The sequence below is a fragment of the Nesoenas mayeri genome (genome assembly GCF_963082525.1).
Source record: "Nesoenas mayeri genome assembly, chromosome: 1".
NCBI classification, from domain to species: domain Eukaryota; kingdom Metazoa; phylum Chordata; class Aves; order Columbiformes; family Columbidae; genus Nesoenas; species Nesoenas mayeri.
This window is the reverse complement of record NC_137541.1, coordinates 85,948,969-85,975,097: the sequence shown is the minus strand read 5'-3', so window position 1 is coordinate 85,975,097 and position 26,129 is coordinate 85,948,969. Positions and strand designations below refer to the sequence as shown.

Below are 26,129 nucleotides of genomic sequence, written 5' to 3'. Positions count from 1 at the left end.
GCACATACCTGGGAGCATGTGGAAAGATTTCTGCTTGGTTTTCAGTGGGGAATCGTGTGTGTTCCCGTGGACAAACAGAAGGCGTAGCAACTAGGTTCCGGCGCAGAAAACGCAAGTTTTCCCATGCGCTCTCTTTCTCTCCCTATAGCGAGTCGTGTATAGAAACCGCTAAGCCTGCGATCCGCAAGTAAGCTGCCACGAAGCATGCCGTACGGAGAGAATACCAACAGATCCTCGGTCCACACATTGTTTCTGATACAGGCTTGAACGCAAATACGTTCGTGCTGCTGTGGCATGAAAGACGTCCGTCAGAATATGTGATTGCGCGCACCGGTGAAATTGCTTGGTTAATCCATTCAATCCTGGTGTGCGGGGTTTTGAGAACTGGCTCTGTGGAGTCGTCTGCGGAAATGCCGCTGTCGGAACACGCACACTCGGTTGTTTACCAAAATATAGGCAGACGCCTTTTACCACGTCGTTTAGCATGCAGAGGGGTACGTCTGTTCCGAAGAGACAACGGAAACGCGTGTGCACGCATAGAAGAAAAACCCGACCAGGTGCCTTTTTGTGTGAACTTGAAACAGCCGTCTATACACTCGCAGACACGCGAACGTGCATCAATGCAGTCACACAGCCACCAGCTTTTGAGCACAGGCTCTGCTGGTTTTGGCACTCTTCAGGCACACTCCTGAAAGCCGCGCACGCTGCTGTTCAGACGCTAAATGGCGTCTTCGGAAACATTTCTCCGGTCGATCTACAGCTCTGATTTCTTCTCGTGTTACTGAGAAATGTCAGCGCAGGGAATCTGTCTCTGTCGAGCACACGTCAATCCCTCTTCGGTTTTCCCCTCTAGACTCTGCCTTGATGATTTCCCTGGTCTCTCTTCACTGGAGCAGTCATGGCTGTGCTGTGTTACACACAGGCACAGCCAAAGCACACCAAGTGTCGAGAGGCACACTCCGCTGAGCTCAACACTAGCACAGATGCACATGTGCGACGAAATCAGCTCACATGCTTGTGGAGAGAAAGACATGGACCCACACGCGTGCAGAGCGACGGATAGATACAGTAGGCGCTAACGAGCACAGACTGACTTACACGCAGACTGTCCCCACACCAACAGGGACCGCTCTGCAAGTATCCTAGACGTTGATTATCGAATCAACCACACTGACCTGTGCCAAACTCCCAGACACTTACACGCAAGACACAATCTCTCTGACAAGCACACAAGTGTTTGCTCTCAGCTATAGATCAGGGACAATCCTGCGCAGTGCGCCCTGTTGCTCTTTCGCTTTAAGGCATGGTGTGTTTCGTTTCTCTTCTGGTGTCTCAATCTGACCCACAGTGGCAGCAGAGAATAATTTTATTTGACTGTGCGAATGTAAGTTTGTTTCACAATAATAGGGGTCAGTATTGTTTCAGTCTCTTTCTGTGGGGTAGCCTGTCCTTTTGGTAGTTCTAAAATACGATTTGTGTTTCTCAGAAGAATGCCAAATAAAGTAGCTCCTTTGAGGATTCCTGGTTTAGCTTCATAGCTTTTAGCGAGCATGTTCATCAGCAGAAACATTGTGCTGCTTCAGGCAGTGCATTTGTTTTGGGAAGATGTGATGCCCCACTATCAGTGATTTCTTAAAATCACCTTTGATAATATTGATGTACCAAGGTACTGTTACTGATATATTTTCATTTCTTTCCACTTCCTCATCTCTGTCCTGCCTTATCTATGGTGTGGTATGGATTTGCTCAGGTTTCGGGGAGGCTTGGATGTCACTAGATGTCAAACGGGCACTGAGTCAGTGTATACAAATTTCCGAGGCAAGGAGATCATGTTTCCTGTGTCTACAAAGCTGCCCTTCACAGAGGGAGATTCCCAGCAGGTATTGGAAGGGGAACTAAGGAATTCAGTTGTGTGGCTAAGAGGGGAGGGGTATTCAATGTGGGGCTAGTTAGAGGGGCGAATGCCTAATTGCATAACAGTGGGAATTATAGCTGGAGTAATGGTAAAATTAATTGATGAGGGGTTTGGTTCAACAGATGGACTGAAGATGTTAAATAGACTGGTATTTAAGGGCCCATTGTACTGTTCTACTCTTTTCCACCTGCCTTCTCACTTTATTATTTTTCTGTCTCTAGCTTCAGCGGAAGCGTCACATTGGGAATGACATTGTAGCCATCATCTTCCAGGATGAAAGCACACCTTTTGTCCCTGATATGATTGCTTCTAATTTCCTACACGCTTATGTGGTAGTTCAGCTCACTCATGACACAACTGGGGACACTTTCTACAAGGTGAACAGAGCCAATAGATTCCTCTGTACTGATTTGCTGATATTGATCCTTGAAGTGGAAACCTGTTCTTGGGCTTTTGGAAGAGGTGCGGATTCAGCCAGCTGTCATCCTAACAGCTCTGCTTGCACTTTTAGCAAACTTGATCAATATGGAATATTAATGGTATTTATTTCTTTGGATCAATTTTCAGTGAAAGGCAATAATTAGATCTATTACCAGTAGACCTAGAAATCCAGTAGCTGCCACCATCTCTCCTTGCCCTTCACACACTCTCTGTTCTCTGACCAGGAGTCTCCAGTCTGCTATGCTGTTCTCTATTCTATAGGTTCACATAGGTCCTCCCTATTTAGTGTGGCTGCTGCTATTTAGCAATCTCTGTTCATGTTTGTTGAGTATTCAGATTTCATAAATACATTTTTATCTGGATGGGGCTAGGAGGTGAGGCTGACAAAGACCAAGATTCTGGAATGCAAGTGTTTTACTGCAGGACTGCTTAGTGCCTCTACCTAGCAAACAGAAAATGAAAGAGTAATTCAATCAATTTATTAAGAATCTACACATGGAACTAGAATATACTTGTATGTTTTTCAAAGGGGCTGATGAATTTCTGAAGCTTAAAGCTTGGGAATTGAAGCAGGACAAATTCAGATTTTTTGTTGTTGTTGTTGTTTACATCAAAGAGCACAAGGAAAAATTTATGCCATTTTGGGGGATGTATTGCTTGCATCATATAAGTCAGGTAAAACTCATTCACCTAACTGAAAGCTATGTCTGCATTGCTCATGCTGCAGAGCACAGCGCTGAGAGGTTGCCCTGCCGGAGACTGCAGCTCAGATGCAGCTGGTTGGCCTAATCTATGGAATTCAAACCAGCTACATCTGCTTCAGGGGATCCCAGAACAGGATTCCCATCTGTCAGGGAAGTGCTACCTGTTTGGGCCCTCCAGTTGAAAGAAGCTCTACTAGAAAACCAATTCCCTGTCTGCAGCTTTTGCACACAGCTCTTTCACTGTAACATGACTCTGTATGGATGCCTATGTAACTTTATGCTCAACTTTCAGTCATGCTGAGAGAGAAGAAAATATACAGAAGCTCAGGTTCTGTGATGTTTCTATTGTAGAAACATTTTAATCAAAGTGCTATGTCTCGTATTATGTAGAAATGTTGATTTGGTCCTTATGCCTTGGAAATCTACAAGAACACCGAGAATATAAAAATTTGGACAGGATACCCATCTCTTTTCCCACCAACAAGTGTGCTGGGAGTGGAGTAACCACCTTCTATTGTTCCTTGTGCTATGGGGAGCCTGGTATATATGATAGCTTCATATTGATCAGGGACATAGCACAAGGAACATTGATAGCTTCATGTTGATGAGGGGCATAGGGTCCTAGTTCTTGTCTTGCTTTCTGTTTTATAGGGCACAGAAATTTACTGGATTTCATTTAATGACATGAGAAAGAGCTGGGGAAGGTTACCGTTTGTCTTGTCTCTTCCTACTATTGTTTTCATCTTTCCCTGTCTGCAATGCCATTGTTTTGGTTACTGTAATAGGGTTGCCTGTATCATTTAATGAAATAGTCCCAGTCAGGACCCTAGAGCCAATGCAGGATTTTCTGTAAAGGCTTTTCAAAAGGGCGTTTAACTCATTCTGCCTTGAGAGTATTCTAGTACTTAAGAGACTGAAGGAAAATTTTTTTCCATCCATTTTCCCATTTACTTAAGCTTTAGTGCCTTGTGGTTAAATTGGAATATTAATGGCATTTATTTATTTGAATCAATTTTTGCAATGAGAAAATTAAAATCATAGAATGTCCTGAGTTGGAAGGGACCCACAGGGATCATCGAGTCCATCTCCTCCTGTTCCTGCATATGACAACCCCACAGTTCACATTGTATGCCTGATGGCACTGTCTAGTCTTTTCTTGAATATTGACAGGCTGTGACACCTCCCTCGGGAGCCTGTTCCAATGCTCCACTACCCTCTGGGTGAAGAACCTTTTCCTCATGTCCAACCTGAACCTCCTCTGGCACATCTTCCTGCTGTTCCCTTGGGTTCTGTCATTGGTCACCAGAGAGAAGAGATCAGTGCCTGCCCCTCCTTCTCCCCTTGTGAGGAAGCTGTAGAGCCTCCCCTCTGTTCTGTCCCAACAGACGGGATGAGGGATGAGTTAACTCTGAATGCGACACACGCCCTGACTCAACAGATGAGACCAGGTGTGAGTTAACTGTCGGTTAATTCTGTGCGGTTATGTGAAGTGAATGACAGACAATCACTCCAGGGGTCCAATTCAGTTATGAGTTTTACTAAAAGTATGTGTTGGAATACTAGTTACAGCAAATAGTGGCTTTGCAAAAATAGTTTATGATATCACAGAACTTATCAATACATTAACAGCAAGAGTCCTACTACGAGCCATGTATTGGCAACCATTAGTAGCTATAATATGGGACTTAGAAGAATCCAACAGCAGAGCTTAAGATAATGTTACTCTTATATGTTCAAAAGGAAGAGAGAGAGAAAAAGAGTGGTACAGAGGGAAGGAAAACTAAGGTGTAAGAGAGAGAGAAAGAGAGTAATATATCACCATTCACAGAAGGAGAGACAAAGAAATGGGGGTATAGAAAAAAGGAGAGACGGAAAGAGCAGAGAGAAAGGAAGAAAAAAACAGATGAGGGATCCAGTCACTCTTAGGGCTCCACAGCGTGGATGATGAGATGTGTGTATGCCCTCCGGTGTCCCGCAGCGAGGATGCTGGGGTTTGTAGTTTAGGGGGGCAGCACCCTCCGATGTCTAGTCTAGTTCCCGTGGTGAGGCTGGTGGGCTGAGGGTCCTCAGGATGGTGGATTCCCTATCAGTGCTGTTTTAAGCGAGCTTTTTTTATAGCCCTCCGAGTAGAGAAGAGTCTGCGGGGGAAAGGGGTGATTGTGAAAGATCGACAAGTCTCGACAAATTCGGGGCCATGTTGAAGGGTCTGAGCTTTTCCCCTTTGTTTGCCAAGCTGTGCATATCAGAAGATGGAGCTATGTACCCTCCAGCTCATCCCCCCACCTCCAGTATTGGCCAGCTGGCCTGGGCTGTGGCTTGTTAGCTTGTTGTTGATATGTAAATCGCAGTTCACCCTATACTGAATGTGTCATCTCCTGTGGCTGGATGAACTAGTTTCGCTACAATGTTTTCAGCCATGATCCTTATCAATACACAACACCCTCCTCCAGGCTGAACAAACCAAGTGACTTTAGCTGCTCCTCATATGGCTTCCCCTCCAAACCCTTCACCAACTTTGTAGCCCTCTTCTGGACACTCTCCAGTATCTTTTTTTATACCGTGGTGCCCAGAACTGCACACAGTGCTCCAAGTGAGGCCACACCAGTGCAGAGGAGAGCGGGACAATCACTTCCCTGGTCCAGCTGGCAATGCTGTGCTTGATGCAACCCAGGACATGGTTGGCCCTCTTGGCAGCCAGGACACACTGGTGGCTCATGTTCAACTTGCTGTTGACCAGAACCCTCAGATGCCTCTCCACGGAACTGCTCTCCAGTATCTTGTTCCCCAGTCTGTATGTACAGCCAGGGCTGCGGTGCCCCAGGTGCAATATCTGGCACTTGCCCTTGTTGAATTTCATGCAGTTGGTGATTGCCCATTTCTCCAATTTGCTCAGATCACTCTGCAGGGCCTCTCTGCATCTGAGAGTGTCAACAGCTCCTCCCAGTTTAGTGTCATTGGCTAACTTAGTATTCCCTCAAGTCCTGTGTCCAAGTCATTTATGAAGACATTGAACAGCACTGGCCCTAAGATGGATCCCTGAGGAACCCCACTAGTGACTGGTCACCACCTGACATAACCCCACTTACTAGAACCCTCTGAGCCCAGCCCATCAGCCAATTACTCACCCACAAGTGTTTTTCCAGCTGTATGCTGGACATCTTGTCCAGGAGGATGCTGTGAGAGACAGTATCAAAGGCTTTACTGAAATCCAAAAAGATCACATCGACAGGCTTCCCTTGGTAAACTAGGTGGGTAACCTTGTCGTAGCAAGAAATTAAGTTTGTTAAGCAGGACTGTGTTGTCATTCAGATGTTTTTCAGTAACTTCTAGAATAATCTTCTCCATAATTTTGCGAGGCACAGATATGATGCTGACATGCCTGACAAAATGCAAGGCAGGATTTTAACTGGTAGATATCTATTGGGAGGGTGTGAGAGGCCTTGTAATTAAGGGTGCTGGCCTATGATGTGAGAAATCTGAACTACCACATCAAACTTGGCAAAAAAAAGCCTGTGAAATATTCTTAATTGCTGTGTGTATCTGGTAAGATAGCTGTGTATAATTACAAGTAAATGGTGTGAAGAGCCAACTGACTATATAAAAACTTCATTACAGTTACTTTTTTGGCATTGATATGTCGGGTAGGAGCACGGTTAAAAAAAAAAAAAGACAAAAAACCACATGGATATCCTTATCTCTTGCTGAGAAAGTGCTTTTGTATGTGTACCATATGTGTCTCAGAGAGGTGGTGTCACTGAGATACTCCCCTCACTGTGCAGTGTAGTTCCACTGAAAATTCTCTGTCAAAAAAAAGAAAAAAAAAAGATCACTATAATCACATTGACAGAGGTTCTTCTAGTGGAGGTAAATCTTGCCGGCTGAATAGAAGCTTTTTTTTTTTTTTTCCAAATATACTGCTTGTTATTAAAGATTTCTAAAAACCAATTCACTTTATTGGTTTTGTTGCTTTTACTGTGTGCACATCTAGCTGACTGAATTTCTGGAAGATAAATCAGCACATTTATTCACTGAGTTCAGAAAGAGCTGGATGCATGGGATAACATATTTGAGTTCTTTTCGATATGTGAATTATTCAGGAGGGATCAGATATACCATAGTAGTCTGAAGGCTTTGATAGTCTCACTTGTGTTATGATACTTATTTTTTCCCCCTTATATTTTTTCAGGTTTCAGTCACAGCCCGAGATGACGTCCCCTTCTTTGGACCCCCTCTGCCAAATCCAGCCATATTTAGAAAGGTTTGTTTCTCTTGTCCACTGTTAGATGGCAGGGTAATATGGTACATACCCTGGAGTTCTGAGTCAGTGTTGTCAGTCTGGCTACATGACTTTGGAGGTCTAAAGAGCAGAAAGGCAGAGCTTTTCTCATGTGATATTTTTATTATTGTTTTCATTTCTAGTCTAGTCTTCATCCTGTTTTGCAGAGTGCAGAGTTTCGTGAATTCCTTTTGGCCAAGCTCATCAATGCTGAGTACAGCTGCTATCGAGCTGATAAATTTGCTAAATTAGAGGTGGGTCTATTACCTTGTTGTTTGCATTAAAAATTATAAAATTATATTACTGCCAGATTAAGAAAATACAGTATAACTTTTTACTTCTACTTCTTATTTTGTGTTGCTTTAAAAAGGAAAATGAAATGTTATGATACTTGGCTATGTGATACTTCCTTCGTATTTCACAGCAGGTGTGATAGAATATGAACAGATACCTCCTAATGTAAAGGTCTAATCCTCAAGTAAGAGTGGGAATATGATGCATGCATTTTGCTGGAGGAAATTCTGTTTTAGCTGAAACTCAGTATTGTGCTGCAGGATGTGTACTGATCTCACTGATTTTGGTTCAAGGTACTAAAATTCTGTTCCACACTCTGCTGCTTACCTGATCTAGAAAAAAATGCCCTCAATTCATGCCTCTTTTTCATCACCTGTAAAAAAAGTACCGGTGTCCTTTATGACTTGCTTTAGAAAGAGTTTAAAATGGCTAGGTACTATTGTAATATGTTCCATAAAATCTAAACCACTAAAACCACATCTAAAACCACTTCATACTGTTTAAAATAATCTTCATGATGTTTGGTTTTGTTTTTGTTTTTTTAAGACAGACGTGAGACATTGCAAAAACAGGAAAAATAATCCCTCCGCCCCCAATAATAGTTGTGTTTTCATTCCTAATGTTGACGCAGGAAAGAACTCGGAGTGCCCTCTTGGAGAGCCTTTTTGAGGAGCTGCAGCTTCGCAGCCGCAGTATGATGGGGTTGCCCATAGGGGAGGATGACAAGATAGAGAATGGCAGTGGGAGCTTCCTTGAGAATTTCAAGGTGAGCCATAGTGGATTGATTCCTTTACCCAGTTGCTCATAATTTTCTCAAGCTCATTGTGTGTCCCTCCAAGGAATATTCACCCTGCTGGTCAGCTGTGCTTAGGGTGAGACAGAAGAAGTCTTTCAATCCAGCAGCCTTTCTCTAGAGCATCTTCAACTGTCCTTTGCCATATGTCTCAAGAAAAATTTTTCCCCTTCCTGTGCGCCTTTCTACAGAGCTACAGTGTGGCTTAGGGTGGAATTCCTTATTGTCCCTAAGAAATGAAATTCTTTATGCTTCATGCTGTCGTCTAATGTTAGACGAGGTGTCACTCCATGACTTACAGAAAAAGGAATGAGTGTTTGCAAGAGGAATAGTAATACCTAGTAGCAAGCAGCTTTCAGTTCCTACAGCATATCTCTTTCACTTAATTTTCCTCATAACTGAAATATTTGCAAGAGCCACTGCAAGAGCGTTTCTAATGTATCTGTGAGTGTACCATCTAGAGAAACTGTGATGCTTTACTTACTCTCTAAAAGCCAGAGATAATTTAGTTTCTTTTGTTCAGTGTAGATTACACTTTGTTCTTTTTCTTTTTCTTTTTTTTTTTTTTTTAATCAGGTGGCAGAACTTATTTTAAAAGTGATCAAGATGATACGAGATAGGAAAGTTTTTGTACAAACAGGAAAACTGAGTTTTGAACTGAGAATCTTATATCATTTTCCTATCTACTTTTCCTCTCCCACTTCTGTGGAAGTGCCTCACCACTTCTTTTGTGTAAGTTAGCTGTCTGGACAGAGAAATACATTATTTCTTCAGATGACCATGGTGGGCTAGTTAGAGTTGTTAAGGGCTGTCAAACTAATCCATTTACATATAGTTATATGCGTAGCTTTGGTCAGAACTGGGATGCTTTGATGAGGTGTGTTTTTACATACAATCAGTCTATCCTGCCTTTGCTGCTAAACAGGAATTTCCTACCCATCTGGGTCTTACACTAATTATCCCAAAATGTCCTTTTCTGACTTATAGCAGATGCTGTGATTTGCATGTCATGTAGACATATGACCTTTGCAGAAGGCTGGAAAAGGCTGAGTAAACTCAAAAATAGCTTTTCCAGATGCTGCAGACTTTAGTATGGCTCCTTTCCCTTTGGAACCAACACCCAAGTTCATGCAAGACTGAACCTTACAGTCTTGAACAGGAGTTTGATTTTCTGTTTTGTAGCCTGTACTGGGTAAGAATTCTTCAGATTATGCTGTCTTATCCAATCTGCTGGGATACTGGTAGGGAATCTCTATTTTTTGCAACAGGAAAAGGGAAGTGAAAGTAGAGAATAAACTTGAGGAAGAGATCTCCACTGGCAGTGAGCTCCATGAATTGGCTAGGACCAAAAATGGGTAATATCTAAGATGCTGTCTTCTAGGAATTAGGATTTCTGTGGTTTTGGTGCTGGTTTATCACACCTTTCCACCCAAACTGTGGTACTTTTCCTACTGCTCTACTGTGTGCAGGTCTATATGTGTATCTGTGTTTGTTTGTTTCCCTGCTTCCCCACTGTTCAGCGGGTGATTAGAGGCCGCAGCCAGAGCCTGGATACCATGGGGATATCCATGAGAAAGCAGCAGCCAGCCACCCTGCCCAGCCGCCCAGCTACACCTGGCCTTGCCCTCAGCCAGAGTGTCACCGAGGGCCCTAAGGCCATTGCTGCGGTAAGGTATTTGAGTGGGCTGTAAGAAGAAACCTGGCATACCTTTGTGAGCCATCCATACATTCTTAGTTCTCTTTCCCTATTAGTTTGTCCTTTTGTCTTTCTGTGAATGTCTTTCTGTTGTACAATCCCATCTCACAAGTGGTGACAGCACGTGTTGCAATCTGTTTTGTCTGTGCCTATCTCTAGCCTCAGTTCATGTGTAAACTAGAGCTGAGATTGATGCAGACTGGGAGGAGAAAGCCAAACATGATTCTGCATCAGATATCTATCCTGGATTAGATCCTGTATGTTGCCATACCTTAAAAAAATGCATGTACTGTGGTTTGACTAGAATGGTGCTGTATTCTCATATGGCAAGAGCTGAGAATATAAAGACACTAGATCTGTTCCATTTTCTTCAATTTCACCAATCAGATTCTTTTCTGTAATATAAACAGGTGTGCAATGCTTATTCAAGGTGCGTTTTTACTGTAAACATAATTTATATGTTGGGAACAAATAGCAGAGTTAATAAAGTTTGGGGTGAGAAAGAGTGAATATTTCTAGTCACTATCAAAGGCTTTCTTATTTGATAAGGATACCAAACATATGTGATCAGTGTGAGCATAACAAATCCATGACAAATGTTACCAGAAAAGGATCCATGTTTCTGATACTGGAATTATGGTCACTTTGGCCAAAGTGCATCTAGCTGATTATGGTCTTTGCACTAGTGATGTCAGTATACAGGCAAACTACAAAAACACATCTCTGAGTAAGCCAAGAAGGTTCCTTTCAGTATGGAAATTTATTGGTGACAGTTTCCTCAGTTGTATGCATTCCTTATGTCAGCACAACTAATTCACAGCGTAGTAATGATGAGTTTGCTGCCTCCTTCTCTCCTTTAACTTCTATTTTTCTCTGCCTTCCTGATTCTGCCTCTCCTTCTCTCATCACATGGGGATACCTCCCTTCCTGAGCCTCTTTCTCTGTATAGTGGCTGTGTATCTTGTTCTGACTTTGTTTCTGTATCTTTCAGTCTCTTTCTTGTACCACCTTTGTAAGCCCTAGATTATGTTTCTCACTGACAGAAAGTACTCCTTGCACCAGTGGAGCTGAGCTGTTCTATTGTATTGCAAAGCAAAGGAGAGGATCTGGATCCACATTGCAAACTCTCTTCCATGCTTTCAGTTCTCCACAGTGTTTCCCGTCATGTTTCCCGCTCTCTTTTCTGTCACACTTTCCTTTTTTCTAGTCTTTTGCCTTGCCTGGTAGGAGCCCCTCACGTACTCGAGCTAGCTGGTTCCATGGGCGACGGAGTAGTGCCATTGGCATTGAGAACATACGGGAGGAAAAGAGGTATGAGCCGTGGGAAGATGAGACAAAGACAGAAAAAAAAAAAAAAAACATAGAAGGAGATGAGAAAGGGGAGATAGAAAGGCATGTATAAGGACAGAAAGGTAATTGACAGGAATGAGTATGGAAATGGAAATGGTTGGAATGGGAAGAAAAGCCTCATTATGAGTTAATGGAGAAATGGACAATTGACAGAAACAAACAAAACAAAAAGGGCTCTTTGTAAAGGAGAATAATCAATATGAGTGGAAGAAGGGAGGAAATGGGTGGAGGAACATAGTAATGTCACTCTTAAATATTGTGCAATATGTTCCAGGACTCCTGGTTCTCCTGTTCTGTATTCATCACTTTCAGATAACAATCAGATTAAAGGCTTCTATTTGACAAGGGAGAATTGGGTGCTTGGTTGTTTGTTTGGTTTTGTGTCAAAAAGTTCAAATAGACAAAACTTCTGATACCTTGAAAAAAAAGGATTTTTTAAAAAAAGCTTTAAGTCAAAACAAATTAGATGGTGTGAGAAATACTTAAAGGGTAACATACAGGTTCAAGGAGTGATTTGGCATATTTGACAGAATTTTAACCATTCAAAAGTTGTCTGTTGGTCACAAGAGATTTAGTTAAATCAAATTTGTCTCAGTTCTTGCTGAGGCTCCTTTTCAAGATTATACAGAGTTTCAGAAGTCACATGAGTGCTCTGCATCTAATATACATTTTTTCCAGGTGCAAGAATTCCGGAGGACAGCTTACAGACTCAGCGTAAAAGGGGGAAAAAAGCTATCTTTAATGTGGAAAATAGTGATTTCACAACAGGAAGAATTACTACATTTTCCCTTCTAGGTATTCCCTTGGACCTTTCTTTAATGAGATGCCTAGGACCTAATCTGAATAAAAATAGTATAGAATACAGTATAGAACCTTCTTTGAGAAAAATTAAATCTGAGACAACTTCCATGTAACAGTCTAAGCCAACACAGTAGCCATAGCTCCTCACTACTTTGAATAGTTTTGTACCTTATGCAGCTGCACCTGCCAACCCATTACATTGTGTACAACATTATTCACTATCCCCTTAAAAGATCTGTAAAAGTTTTCTACAATAAGGAAAATCCCTAGATTTCTTTTCTTTCTGTTTTGTTTTTGTTTGGTTGGTTTTTGTTTTGGTTTGGTTTTTCCCCTGGCCTTTGCTAGGAGGGAATTGGTAAGTTATTTGGTTTATTTAGCTTTCCTTTTGTTTATTTGTAATCGTATTATAGATATGAGGAACAGTGAGCCTTATCTTGTGTTCTGTGAAAAACTATTTGGTTGATTCTTGAAGGTGCAGTTTAACCAGCAACTGGTCTGTTCTAATGGTTCAATGCCACTGAAAAGCAGTCCCACTAACTCTTTCAACTACCCAATCCTGTCCTATTCCTTGTGATGGCTCAGATGTTCAGTGAACTCTTCATGGAACTGATTCAGCCCATTAATCTAACAGAAAAAGTATCAACTTTCACTGGATTGTCTGCCAGGTTCTGCCATGAACTGGTTCATGGATGAGTCTGATGGGTACCTGGGCTGATGGGAAGTACACTCAGCAAGAATGGGGGAGACTGGAGCAGTCTCTCTGGCAGAAGAGAGATTAACACACTGTGTGTGACTTCACCCTGAAGCTGTAGTTTAATGGTATGCAGGCTCTGACAGCAGAGCTGACCCAGGAGGAACTTTGTGAGCTCCATCACTGAAGCAACAAAACTCACTCAAAAAAACCCTGAGTTTTCCAATCCTTAATTAAACATACCCCACTTTTCAGTTACTTACACAGACAGCTTGCTTCAGAAGTATCTTGACAAGTACTAGTAGCAACAAAACTATTGTAACCCTCCTGAAACAGAAATTTGCTGGATCCTTTTTCTTTGTGCAATAAATACATTAACTCTCTAATCAATCCTAAAACTTTCTAAGACCAATGAAATGGGGAGGGTAGAAGAAAAAGAGGAAGAATTAAAAGAGAGTACAGAAATTAATTTTAACTTTTATATCAATTCAAAAGGAGCTTAAAGCTGGCCATTTCTAATATATTGCCCTCAACAGGTCACATGTGAGGAACCTACTCTTCTCAACACAACTGTACTTTCATGTGTATATGAAAGATCCAGCTTTGTAATTGTGGCTGGTAAGAAAGTGTTAGAATAGATAGTAGTTAACTCTGACCATGGGGTACAGCTGGTTTCTATTTTTTCCCAACAGAGGCACTGCAGAGAGGATACGGAAGGTGCTGGACAGTCCAGGAACTTTCTTTGACCTGAAGTCTGATGGATCCTCCAGTCCCAGCTCTCCAGAATTCCCCAGGAGGATAAGCAAGTGAGTTGAAAATAATTTTAGTATTTGAAATACACTCAGTGTGTCTGGTATTGACTTAAGCATGGTGCATGTCTTGCTCTCTTGGAGGATTTACTAAGATTGCCCACACCAGGCATTGCAGTATCTTAAAAGTTGTATGTCTGGCCATGGAACAGTAATTCAAGCATGCAAGTAAGTAAGTCAGCTTTCTTAAACAGCCAGTGAATAAAGATTGAACCATTTAAAGGTGATTTGGCTGTATCTTTACTGTAATGTTAGTTTGCATCCAACAGGATACACAAAGCCCTAGCAGTTCAGTTGTCCATGCTTACTCATGTATTTTTTTCCTCTGTAGTTTGCTCTGGGTTGATTTTGGAGCTTCATGGAGAAGCTTGGACAAGGGTTTGTTGGAATGTTGAGTTGTGTTCAAGTTCTGCCCCTTCAAGCAGGATTCACGCTGCTGCTCCAAACCAGTCTGAACTACTAGTCTATTTTCAGTCCCCCTAAAGTGTTACAGTGGGGTCTCATGTGTTGCACCTAAGTTTCATCGCTAAAGTACGCCATACCATACCTAGTGTACTCCTGCAAAATACTTCACGTGGTAGTCTGCAAAATAGTTCTTCAGTTTCTGGTGGTCAAAAACTATATAAAAATGTACTTTCCTGGTAGTGCATCTTTGCTGTTGCTAAGCTGCATTATGCTGGGATGTGATCCTATCTAGGATACTTCAGGACTTAATGGAAACTATACATTTACATTTACAAGATTCCAGAGCAGCCTGTCTCTAAATCCAGGACTGCAGCTGACTTTCTGGAACAGCTTGCCACACCTGATTTTTTTCATGAGAACTTGGATGAGACCTGTGGCAAAAAGGGCACTGAGTACTTTGTAGTAAGGCATGTCCCTTTCTCAGGACTGGGGCTGCTCTAGGAAACTTTCGGGAAATGCTCTAGAGCCAGGCCTGTGTGTTGCTCCAGGTGCCAAGTCTGATAAGGAAGGGCCTTCCTTCCAGGTAGATCCAAAGCTCCATAAGAATTGCAGGCTGGTGACTATCTGCAGTAGTTCAGCTGTGCGACTACCCAGAATGTTGTCACAGCCAAGGTGCAGAGTTCTGGTAAATATGTTTTTGTGATACTAGTTTTTGGTTTAGGTGGGTGTCCAAAATTTTGGTGGAGGATGAGAGCACAGCTAGGAGATATAGACCATTTAAGATGCTAGCTCTGGCAGCAAAGGATAAGAGAGAATGCAGGACATGGAATCACTGATTGGTCAGCAACTCCTTCCAGCCTTACCACATTATTCTACCTCCCCATCCTCATACTGCCTGGGACCTTGTTAATGAATTAGAGGTTCACACGTGAAGGACTCTTGCTCTGATTAGGCAGATGAAGTAACCTTGCATAATCAGCAAGAATTCTGCCTAGTAAGAAAACATCTCATAATTTAGTTAGTCCTGGTTAGCATACTGTAGAATGTGTGCATGTCCTGGAAGAAAATGATGAAGCTTTCTTGACATCTGTTCCTGATTTCTACATTTGATGGCGGGCTTCATCCACTTCCCAGCCCCCAGTGTCTATTCATCAGCTGAGGTGAACCAGATGCAATGGCTGTTTCAAATTGATATGACATGCTTTCAGAGAGCAAACATACCATGGGATTTCACTGACAATACTTGCATGAATATTGTTTATGCACATGAGGCATGACCTGTACGATTTGGCAGTCTATTTCTGTCACCAGGATTCTCTCTGAGCATCTTTTTTCCAGTCCTGGATCCAAAACCACTTGTACAATCACCAGAAGAAGTCTTTTCACAGTTGTGGTAGTTTAGCTCTTTCCTGGACAGTTTGTTTACAAGGTGGGATGTAACATGGAGTTTAGTACAACTGGTGATTAGCCAGAGTTAGAGTTGTAATTTCAGAGTTAGGGACCAGCCCATGTACAAGTCATAGCTTCTGCATCATAGCTGGGACAGGGAATCAAGGACATGGAATTCCACCACATAGAGCGCACTATATTCGCCAAAACAGTATTAGCACATTATTGCAGTAACAGTCTAGGAGTTTAATTCTAACAGGCTATCTCAAAGATAGTTCTACTGAAATAGTATTGTTCATTAATTGTGAAGCCACAAATCAGGATTGTGATATAGGCATATTTCTAATGCAAAAAGAGTTCCAGCTGGTTCTAGAGCAATTTCTGCAGCCCATATTAAAAATGTCATCCCTGGCAGTATGTCAATCAATCCGCTCCTGGTTCTCCCCAGGGAGTAGTGTCACAGGAAATTTCTCTGTCACAAAAATGTTCAGCATGTTGCTGCTGGTCTTAAATAATAATTACAGATTCTAGACCGAATCAAACCCTTAGTCCATGTTGTGCTAAAACCAAGCTGGAAATAATGTAAAGGGAACACAGATTAATTCTTTTACAGTAGCGCTCTCTTTCCTCACATGCTGATTGCCAACACACCATTCTGCAGTGATTAGCTTGCAGTCCATGAAACTGCATTGTTCAGTTGGGCTTCTCTACCACGTGCAGGGACAATTACCCTTAGTTTTTCTGCTTTACTGTCCAGGTAGGCTTCCAAATAATCCTTCTTCCCATGGGACAGACTTAAAAGAATGAACCCCGCCTAAGTAACCACATAGCAAACCTCCTCAGGATCAGATGGCTTTCTGGGTTGCATCTGAAAAATCAAGCACTGTACTGTGTACACCCAAATCCTAGGAAAAGTTTTTTTGTGTTTTCCATCCTTAGACTCATCTGAGTAGGGACATCAAGCCAATCAAGCGCGGACCAGATGCTTCTCTGTCATTGGTTACCTACTGAAGATACTGGCAAGACTTTTGGGGTGAAATGAGAGCCTTGGCTAAGAGGAGCATGAACTTACTTAGAGGACCTCAAGGACTGTGGAGAGACCAAGTGGCACCATGTAATGCTCCACTGGCAGTTCCAGGAGCAGGAGTCCTGGGAAAGGAACGTGTCCAGATAACTTCTATTGGAGCATTTTGGCTCTAGCCCATTCCCATTGCCCAGTTAGCAGCCATTGAAACAGCCTCTACTAGTGATGAGGGAAAGAGGCTGCTGCTGAGTGCCTCTCCTTCTCTTCCCCTCCCCTCTTCTCAGATGAGCCAGAAGAGAACAGCTTGGCCTGCAGAAGGCAAGAGCAGACAAACATCTTTCCACCTCTGTCTCTACTGTCTTTGGATGACATAGGTCAGTAGGTGAGGATGGAGAAACCTGCTGAGGAAGGATGCTGAGAAGGAGATACTTTGTAAAAATCTGGGCTCTAACTCACTTAAATTCATGTTATTGATTTGCTCTGCCAATAGAGAAGCGTGTTGGTCTTCATTTCCTCCAAAATATATTTCCTAACCTCCTGAGGAAATACCTTTGGCCTATATTGGCCCTGTCTTTACTGTTCTCCCTGTTGCATGCTGGCATGTGATATGCCTGGGACTTTAGGTTTCATTACTGCTTGTAGGTCAAGACTGGCCACATTTTGCAGTGTTTCTGAAGGAATAAACATATTTAGTATCTTGAAGGTGTCTTATCTTTCTTGCCTCTCCTAGCTTTTTTGGGTTTCTTAACATTTTTAAGCACTCATCTCTCTCTTATTGGCTGATCTCTTCTGCAGGCAGTGAGTATTTCACCATAAATGTTAGGTTTACATGCACAGTGCACCTTCCACCATGTGAGCTTATCAGCCTCATGAACTGCTCTTTCTCCTAGATGACTGTAAGCAGTGGATCCCAAATTCTGAGCTGGGAGAAGCTGACCTAAAGGGTCCTTTTTGACAGATATGAAACATGGTATATATCATGGCTATCTCAGTGACCATGACATTTGAGAGAGTGGCAGTCAAGTGATCCAATAGATTTTGCTTTGAATGTTCCTATTGTAATGGCCCTGTGGGAGCTAAAAGTCTAGTGGGATGGACCTACAGGAGCCTGGCTACTGGCAGCTGTGCACATACAAAATCACCAGGAAGGGCATCCTCACCTAGGTATGTTCCTATCTGTAAGCAGGAGGACCTTTCTGACATGTCTGTGCAAGAGCTTGACACTCAATCCTAATGGCTTGGCACTGAGACATCCTAAAATAATGCAGATCTCAGTAATTTGTTTGTGCCTTCCCATTGCTTCCTTGAATTTTCTTAGTTAATAATTCTATAATACTGGTTAATGTCTCTAAGTTTTCCTTACTCCTCCTGTTAAAACTGTCTGGAAACATAGCAGTAACAATTCATAAGCTCTATGACATGAAAAGTGTGCTTTTATAGCTTCCTTGTACTGTCTGGAATTTCACCAGACCAAACACAATAGGCTGAGAGTGGATGTGGGTGGCCGAGGCTGGGTAGTGCCTTGCCTTTATACTCAGTTTAACACCTCAACATGTTGTATTTAGGCTTCTAAAATCTCTAATCTCCAAAGTGAAGGCATCTGTTGATTTTAATGAATGTCTAGAGGTTAACAGTGCTTAAATGCAGGTGGTTTGACTCACTCTGCTTGACGACACTTAGGTCTGTGACTTAAAAATTCAGTCTTGTCCTTTGATTATAGTTATCCAGCATGGAAACAAGAAGTGGTGTTTCTACTAAATGAAGTAGCAACTAGAAATTAAGGAATGCAAGCCAGTTCACCAGAATTGGAAAAACTAGCTGTGGATGAATAATTTCCTGTTGCTGACTACTATATGGTAAAGTTATGTCACAAAAAGTGCAAGCCTATGTGTAACAATAAGCCTGATAATGTTGAATGCTTACATTTCACAGAATGCTTAGGAGTCAGACTTCAGGATACTGCGTGATGCAGCCATTCTCACGTTCTTCATCCAGTGTAAGCAGTTGTTGTAGTAGTTTGAGGGAAAATGAAACATCTGAGGAAGAGGAGAATGACAGGGTGGGTGTATGAACTCTAACAGGCTACCCTCCCTGATTTTACCAAGTGCTTTATTAAAACACGTCTTCTTTGCCCTCTCCAGGAGCTGAGGTGCTCTCTTAAGGGCCTTCCAAAACAGGATTCAAAGGTTCAGACTATGTGGCTGGATGACAGTGACTGCACACCCAGTACTTCCAGCTCACCAGGTAAAAAAGAAAGAAAGAAAAACAGAAAAAATCCTCTGGTTATGCTTCTAGAAACATATGTGATGTTGAGCTACAATCATTTTGGAAAATCTTTCGTATGCCATCCTTGAGATTTGGGAAAGCATAGGTAGATAATAGGCTGAGAGAAATGGGAGAGAAGCCAGCATGCAAATCCTAATGGGGAATGGAGAATGGGAAGTGTGTTCCAGTAGCATGAATAAATATTGCTGTACACACTGCAGAAGGAGCTACAGTAGATTGCAAAGAATGAGTGTGTTCCTGTGTGAGTGTGTTCATGTGTTTCTATGGAGAACAAGCAAGAACAGAACAAGCAAGGGCTCAGTTAGCTTTAATTTTCTTAGGACAGTCTCAAGATGATATTCGAAAGAAATTACAGAAACTGGAGGGGGCACAATTACGAGATCTGGATGTTATGTTAGAAACAGCCTGGAAAGTTAATAATAAGAGAGAAAAGGAACAGTCAAGGCATTATCAGCAAGACCTGTTGTCCAAGGACAAGGTGGGGGAGTAGGAACAGGAGTCCGTGGTAGATGAATTAGAAACGGTCAAGGGCGTGGTTTTTGGAATGTTCAGGGAATTCCTTTGGGACCTGTTGTAAAGCTTGGTTCAAATCAATGTGCTTATTGTAAGCAGCAAGGACACTGGAAAAACGAATGCCCGAACTGTCCCGGTTCCATGAGTTGGGTACCAAATGCAGTAGGAAATGCAGTACAAACTATGGTGCTGGGGGAGTATAGTAATGACAGCTGACTATATGAAAGCACAAAAATGGATACCCAGAATAAGGAGCCCTTAGTGACGGTACAAGTGGGAGACCAGGATGTGAGATTTTTTGTGGACACAGGGGCTACCTATTCTGTGCTAAATTCCTTACAGGGAACAGTAGGTCATAAAACGACAACGATTGTTGGTGCCACAGGGAAGGAAGAAGTACGGCCATTCCTACAACCCTTAGATTTGTGTTTTGGAGGAAAGGAATTAACCCACAAGTTCTTATATGTTCCAGACTGTCCAGTTTCCCTTTTAGGACGGGATTTATTGACCACATTGGATGCCGTAATAACATTTGAGGATGGAAACCTGGTAATGAAAATTCCAGAATCTAAGGTAGGACAAATTCTGTTATTAAAAGAAAACCTGGTAGTGAAAATACCACAAGCAGTGGAGGAGGCTGTGATGGACTGACATACCATTTCTTTGTCTCTCCTTCTGTGAATGGTGATATATTACTCTCTTTCTCTCTCTCTTACACCTTAGTTTTCCTTCCCTCTGTACCACTCTTTTTCTCTCTCTCTTCCTTTTGAACATATAAGAGTAACATTATCTTAAGCTCTGCTGTTGGATTCTTCTAAGTCCCATATTATAGCTACTAATGGTTGCCAATACATGGCTCGTAGTAGGACTCTTGCTGTTAATGTATTGATAAGTTCTGTGATATCATAAACTATTTTTGCAAAGCCACTATTTGCTGTAACTAGTATTCCAACACATACTTTTAGTAAAACTCATAACTGAATTGGACCCCTGGAGTGATTGTCTGTCATTCACTTCACATAACCGCACAGAATTAACCGACAGTTAACTCACACCTGGTGTCATCTGTTGAGTCAGGGCGTGTGTCGCATTCAGAGTTAACTCATCCCTCATCCCGTCTGTTGGGACAGAACAGAGGGGAGGCTCTACAGCTTCCTCACAAGGGGAGAAGGAGGGGCAGGCACTGATCTCTTCTCTCTGGTGACCAATGACAGAACCCAAGGGAACAGCAGGAAGATGTGCCAGAGGAGGTTCAGGTTGGACATGAGGAAAAGGTTCTTCACCCAGAGGGTAGTGGAGCATTGGAACAGGCTCCCGAGGGAGGTGTCACAGCCTGTCAATATTCAAGAAAAGACTAGACAGTGCCATCAGGCATACAATGTGAACTGTGGGGTTGTCATATGCAGGAACAGGAGGAGATGGACTCGATGATCCCTGTGGGTCCCTTCCAACTCAGGACATTCTATGATTTTAATTTTCTCATTGCAAAAATTGATTCAAATAAATAAATGCCATTAATATTCCAATTTAACCACAAGGCACTAAAGCTTAAGTAAATGGGAAAATGGATGGAAAAAAATTTTCCTTCAGTCTCTTAAGTACTAGAATACTCTCAAGGCAGAATGAGTTAAACGCCCTTTTGAAAAGCCTTTACAGAAAATCCTGCATTGGCTCTAGGGTCCTGACTGGGACTATTTCATTAAATGATACAGGCAACCCTATTACAGTAACCAAAACAATGGCATTGCAGACAGGGAAAGATGAAAACAATAGTAGGAAGAGACAAGACAAACGGTAACCTTCCCCAGCTCTTTCTCATGTCATTAAATGAAATCCAGTAAATTTCTGTGCCCTATAAAACAGAAAGCAAGACAAGAACTAGGACCCTATGCCCCTCATCAACATGAAGCTATCAATGTTCCTTGTGCTATGTCCCTGATCAATATGAAGCTATCATATATACCAGGCTCCCCATAGCACAAGGAACAATAGAAGGTGGTTACTCCACTCCCAGCACACTTGTTGGTGGGAAAAGAGATGGGTATCCTGTCCAAATTTTTATATTCTCGGTGTTCTTGTAGATTTCCAAGGCATAAGGACCAAATCAACATTTCTACATAATACGAGACATAGCACTTTGATTAAAATGTTTCTACAATAGAAACATCACAGAACCTGAGCTTCTGTATATTTTCTTCTCTCTCAGCATGACTGAAAGTTGAGCATAAAGTTACATAGGCATCCATACAGAGTCATGTTACAGTGAAAGAGCTGTGTGCAAAAGCTGCAGACAGGGAATTGGTTTTCTAGTAGAGCTTCTTTCAACTGGAGGGCCCAAACAGGTAGCACTTCCCTGACAGATGGGAATCCTGTTCTGGGATCCCCTGAAGCAGATGTAGCTGGTTTGAATTCCATAGATTAGGCCAACCAGCTGCATCTGAGCTGCAGTCTCCGGCAGGGCAACCTCTCAGCGCTGTGCTCTGCAGCATGAGCAATGCAGACATAGCTTTCAGTTAGGTGAATGAGTTTTACCTGACTTATATGATGCAAGCAATACATCCCCCAAAATGGCATAAATTTTTCCTTGTGCTCTTTGATGTAAACAACAACAACAACAAAAAATCTGAATTTGTCCTGCTTCAATTCCCAAGCTTTAAGCTTCAGAAATTCATCAGCCCCTTTGAAAAACATACAAGTATATTCTAGTTCCATGTGTAGATTCTTAATAAATTGATTGAATTACTCTTTCATTTTCTGTTTGCTAGGTAGAGGCACTAAGCAGTCCTGCAGTAAAACACTTGCATTCCAGAATCTTGGTCTTTGTCAGCCTCACCTCCTAGCCCCATCCAGATAAAAATGTATTTATGAAATCTGAATACTCAACAAACATGAACAGAGATTGCTAAATAGCAGCAGCCACACTAAATAGGGAGGACCTATGTGAACCTATAGAATAGAGAACAGCATAGCAGACTGGAGACTCCTGGTCAGAGAACAGAGAGTGTGTGAAGGGCAAGGAGAGATGGTGGCAGCTACTGGATTTCTAGGTCTACTGGTAATAGATCTAATTATTGCCTTTCACTGAAAATTGATCCAAAGAAATAAATACCATTAATATTCCATATTGATCAAGTTTGCTAAAAGTGCAAGCAGAGCTGTTAGGATGACAGCTGGCTGAATCCGCACCTCTTCCAAAAGCCCAAGAACAGGTTTCCACTTCAAGGATCAATATCAGCAAATCAGTACAGAGGAATCTATTGGCTCTGTTCACCTTGTAGAAAGTGTCCCCAGTTGTGTCATGAGTGAGCTGAACTACCACATAAGCGTGTAGGAAATTAGAAGCAATCATATCAGGGACAAAAGGTGTGCTTTCATCCTGGAAGATGATGGCTACAATGTCATTCCCAATGTGACGCTTCCGCTGAAGCTAGAGACAGAAAAATAATAAAGTGAGAAGGCAGGTGGAAAAGAGTAGAACAGTACAATGGGCCCTTAAATACCAGTCTATTTAACATCTTCAGTCCATCTGTTGAACCAAACCCCTCATCAATTAATTTTACCATTACTCCAGCTATAATTCCCACTGTTATGCAATTAGGCATTCGCCCCTCTAACTAGCCCCACATTGAATACCCCTCCCCTCTTAGCCACACAACTGAATTCCTTAGTTCCCCTTCCAATACCTGCTGGGAATCTCCCTCTGTGAAGGGCAGCTTTGTAGACACAGGAAACATGATCTCCTTGCCTCGGAAATTTGTATACACTGACTCAGTGCCCGTTTGACATCTAGTGACATCCAAGCCTCCCCGAAACCTGAGCAAATCCATACCACACCATAGATAAGGCAGGACAGAGATGAGGAAGTGGAAAGAAATGAAAATATATCAGTAACAGTACCTTGGTACATCAATATTATCAAAGGTGATTTTAAGAAATCACTGATAGTGGGGCATCACATCTTCCCAAAACAAATGCACTGCCTGAAGCAGCACAATGTTTCTGCTGATGAACATGCTCGCTAAAAGCTATGAAGCTAAACCAGGAATCCTCAAAGGAGCTACTTTATTTGGCATTCTTCTGAGAAACACAAATCGTATTTTAGAACTACCAAAAGGACAGGCTACCCCACAGAAAGAGACTGAAACAATACTGACCCCTATTATTGTGAAACAAACTTACATTCGCACAGTCAAATAAAATTATTCTCTGCTGCCACTGTGGGTCAGATTGAGACACCAGAAGAGAAACGAAACACACCATGCCTTAAAGCGAAAGAGCAACAGGGCGCACTGCGCAGGATTGTCCCTGATCTATAGCTGAGAGCAAACACTTGTGTGCTTGTCAGAGAGATTGTGTCTTGCGTGTAAGTGTCTGGGAGTTTGGCACAGGTCAGTGTGGTTGATTCGATAATCAACGTCTAGGATACTTGCAGAGCGGTCCCTGTTGGTGTGGGGACAGTCTGCGTGTAAGTCAGTCTGTGCTCGTTAGCGCCTACTGTATCTATCCGTCGCTCTGCACGCGTGTGGGTCCATGTCTTTCTCTCCACAAGCATGTGAGCTGATTTCGTCGCACATGTGCATCTGTGCTAGTGTTGAGCTCAGCGGAGTGTGCCTCTCGACACTTGGTGTGCTTTGGCTGTGCCTGTGTGTAACACAGCACAGCCATGACTGCTCCAGTGAAGAGAGACCAGGGAAATCATCAAGGCAGAGTCTAGAGGGGAAAACCGAAGAGGGATTGACGTGTGCTCGACAGAGACAGATTCCCTGCGCTGACATTTCTCAGTAACACGAGAAGAAATCAGAGCTGTAGATCGACCGGAGAAATGTTTCCGAAGACGCCATTTAGCGTCTGAACAGCAGCGTGCGCGGCTTTCAGGAGTGTGCCTGAAGAGTGCCAAAACCAGCAGAGCCTGTGCTCAAAAGCTGGTGGCTGTGTGACTGCATTGATGCACGTTCGCGTGTCTGCGAGTGTATAGACGGCTGTTTCAAGTTCACACAAAAAGGCACCTGGTCGGGTTTTTCTTCTATGCGTGCACACGCGTTTCCGTTGTCTCTTCGGAACAGACGTACCCCTCTGCATGCTAAACGACGTGGTAAAAGGCGTCTGCCTATATTTTGGTAAACAACCGAGTGTGCGTGTTCCGACAGCGGCATTTCCGCAGACGACTCCACAGAGCCAGTTCTCAAAACCCCGCACACCAGGATTGAATGGATTAACCAAGCAATTTCACCGGTGCGCGCAATCACATATTCTGACGGACGTCTTTCATGCCACAGCAGCACGAACGTATTTGCGTTCAAGCCTGTATCAGAAACAATGTGTGGACCGAGGATCTGTTGGTATTCTCTCCGTACGGCATGCTTCGTGGCAGCTTACTTGCGGATCGCAGGCTTAGCGGTTTCTATACACGACTCGCTATAGGGAGAGAAAGAGAGCGCATGGGAAAACTTGCGTTTTCTGCGCCGGAACCTAGTTGCTACGCCTTCTGTTTGTCCACGGGAACACACACGATTCCCCACTGAAAACCAAGCAGAAATCTTTCCACATGCTCCCAGGTATGTGCACCCACCACCTCGTGCACGCGAACGCAGCTAGAGAAAAGCACCTACCTTTTCACAAACTGATGCGTAAGCAAACGCCTGGCCACACACATGCACACATCCACAAGCGCGCCCACTCCCATCTATGGGCAGAAAGACGTAAGCGAAGCGTACCGACGTGCTTGAGGGTAAACACGTCCGTTGATGGTTGGCGTACTGCAACACGCATACGTGGCTGCACGAGAATATTCTTTTGGAGGGTACCTGCAGATATGTCCCTGTACTTGGACGACCATGTGCGTGAAAGCGTTTGTGTCTACAAACCACTGTCTGTCCACATGGGTGTGCCTTGGTGCGGGCTCCATTCGTTCTTAAGCTGGAGTGAGTGCACAGCTGCGCCGTTTGTTTTCAACGTTCCGCGTGTTGCACGACGTTGCCCAGTCCTGCATTTCTCACGCCACAGCGTGCAGAAACGTATTGCATTCAAGCATGTATCAGAAACAATGTGTGGACCGAGGATCTGTTGGTATTTTCTCCGTACGACATGCCTCGTGGTAGCTTACTTGCCGAGCACTTAGCCGCTTAGCGATACACACGCTGTCCAATTGGTTTTGTGACACATACACAGTCAAATTTCAGTGTGTGTCAAAAACCCCCATGGACAGGGTGTGTGTCAGAATTCCCCTTGAACATTTTGTGTGTCACAAAACCCCTTGGACACTGGGTGTCTCACAAACCGCCATGGACCGTCTGTGTGACACATTCCTCATTGGACAGCATGTCAGTCACAAACCCCGTTGGAATGTGTGTGTGTCACAAACCCCGTTGGACTGTGTGTATGTCACAAACCACAATGGAAAGCGTGTGTGTCACAGACCCGAGTGGAGAGCGAGTGTGAGACACAGAACATTGGACTGTGTGTGTGTCACAAACCCCTTTGAACGGCGTGTGTGTCTCAAACCCCATTGGACAGGGTGTGGGACTCAAACCTCATTGGAGAGTGTGTGTCACAAACCCCATTGGACAACGTGTGTGTCACAAACCCCTCTGGACAGCGTGTGTGTCAGAAACACCATTGGACAGTGTGTGTGTCACAAACACCATTGGACTCTGTGTGTGTCACAAACCCCATTGGATAGTGTTTGTGCCTCAGACTCCCCTGGACAGTGTCTGTGTCACAAAAGCCATTGGAAAGTGAGGTT

At 43.1% G+C, this 26,129-nt stretch overlaps 2 protein-coding genes across 2 annotated transcripts in view; one reads left to right on the top strand and one right to left on the bottom strand.

The window, feature by feature from the left end:
* LOC308042397 (rap1 GTPase-activating protein 1-like) overlaps positions 1-23,214 on the bottom strand; it is a gene marked incomplete at both ends in the record, with an annotated part of 195,328 nt that extends 172,114 nt beyond the window's left edge. The window contains 2 exons of the mRNA XM_080347760.1: positions 22,659-22,814; positions 23,071-23,214. Coding sequence (XP_080203886.1) covers positions 22,659-22,814; positions 23,071-23,214 — 300 coding nt within the window. The remainder of the gene's footprint in view (positions 1-22,658; positions 22,815-23,070) is intronic.
* On the top strand, positions 1,737-19,746 carry LOC308047878 (rap1 GTPase-activating protein 1-like; the record flags this gene model as incomplete). The annotated part of the gene is made up of 11 exons (XM_080356683.1): positions 1,737-1,880; positions 2,137-2,292; positions 7,247-7,318; positions 7,504-7,590; positions 8,262-8,396; positions 9,944-10,090; positions 11,327-11,430; positions 13,654-13,767; positions 18,521-18,647; positions 18,730-18,832; positions 19,730-19,746. 11 exons carry the CDS (start codon positions 1,737-1,739, stop codon positions 19,744-19,746), a joined length of 1,206 nt encoding a protein of 401 aa, XP_080212809.1.
* Positions 23,215-26,129: the final 2,915 nt, after the last annotated feature.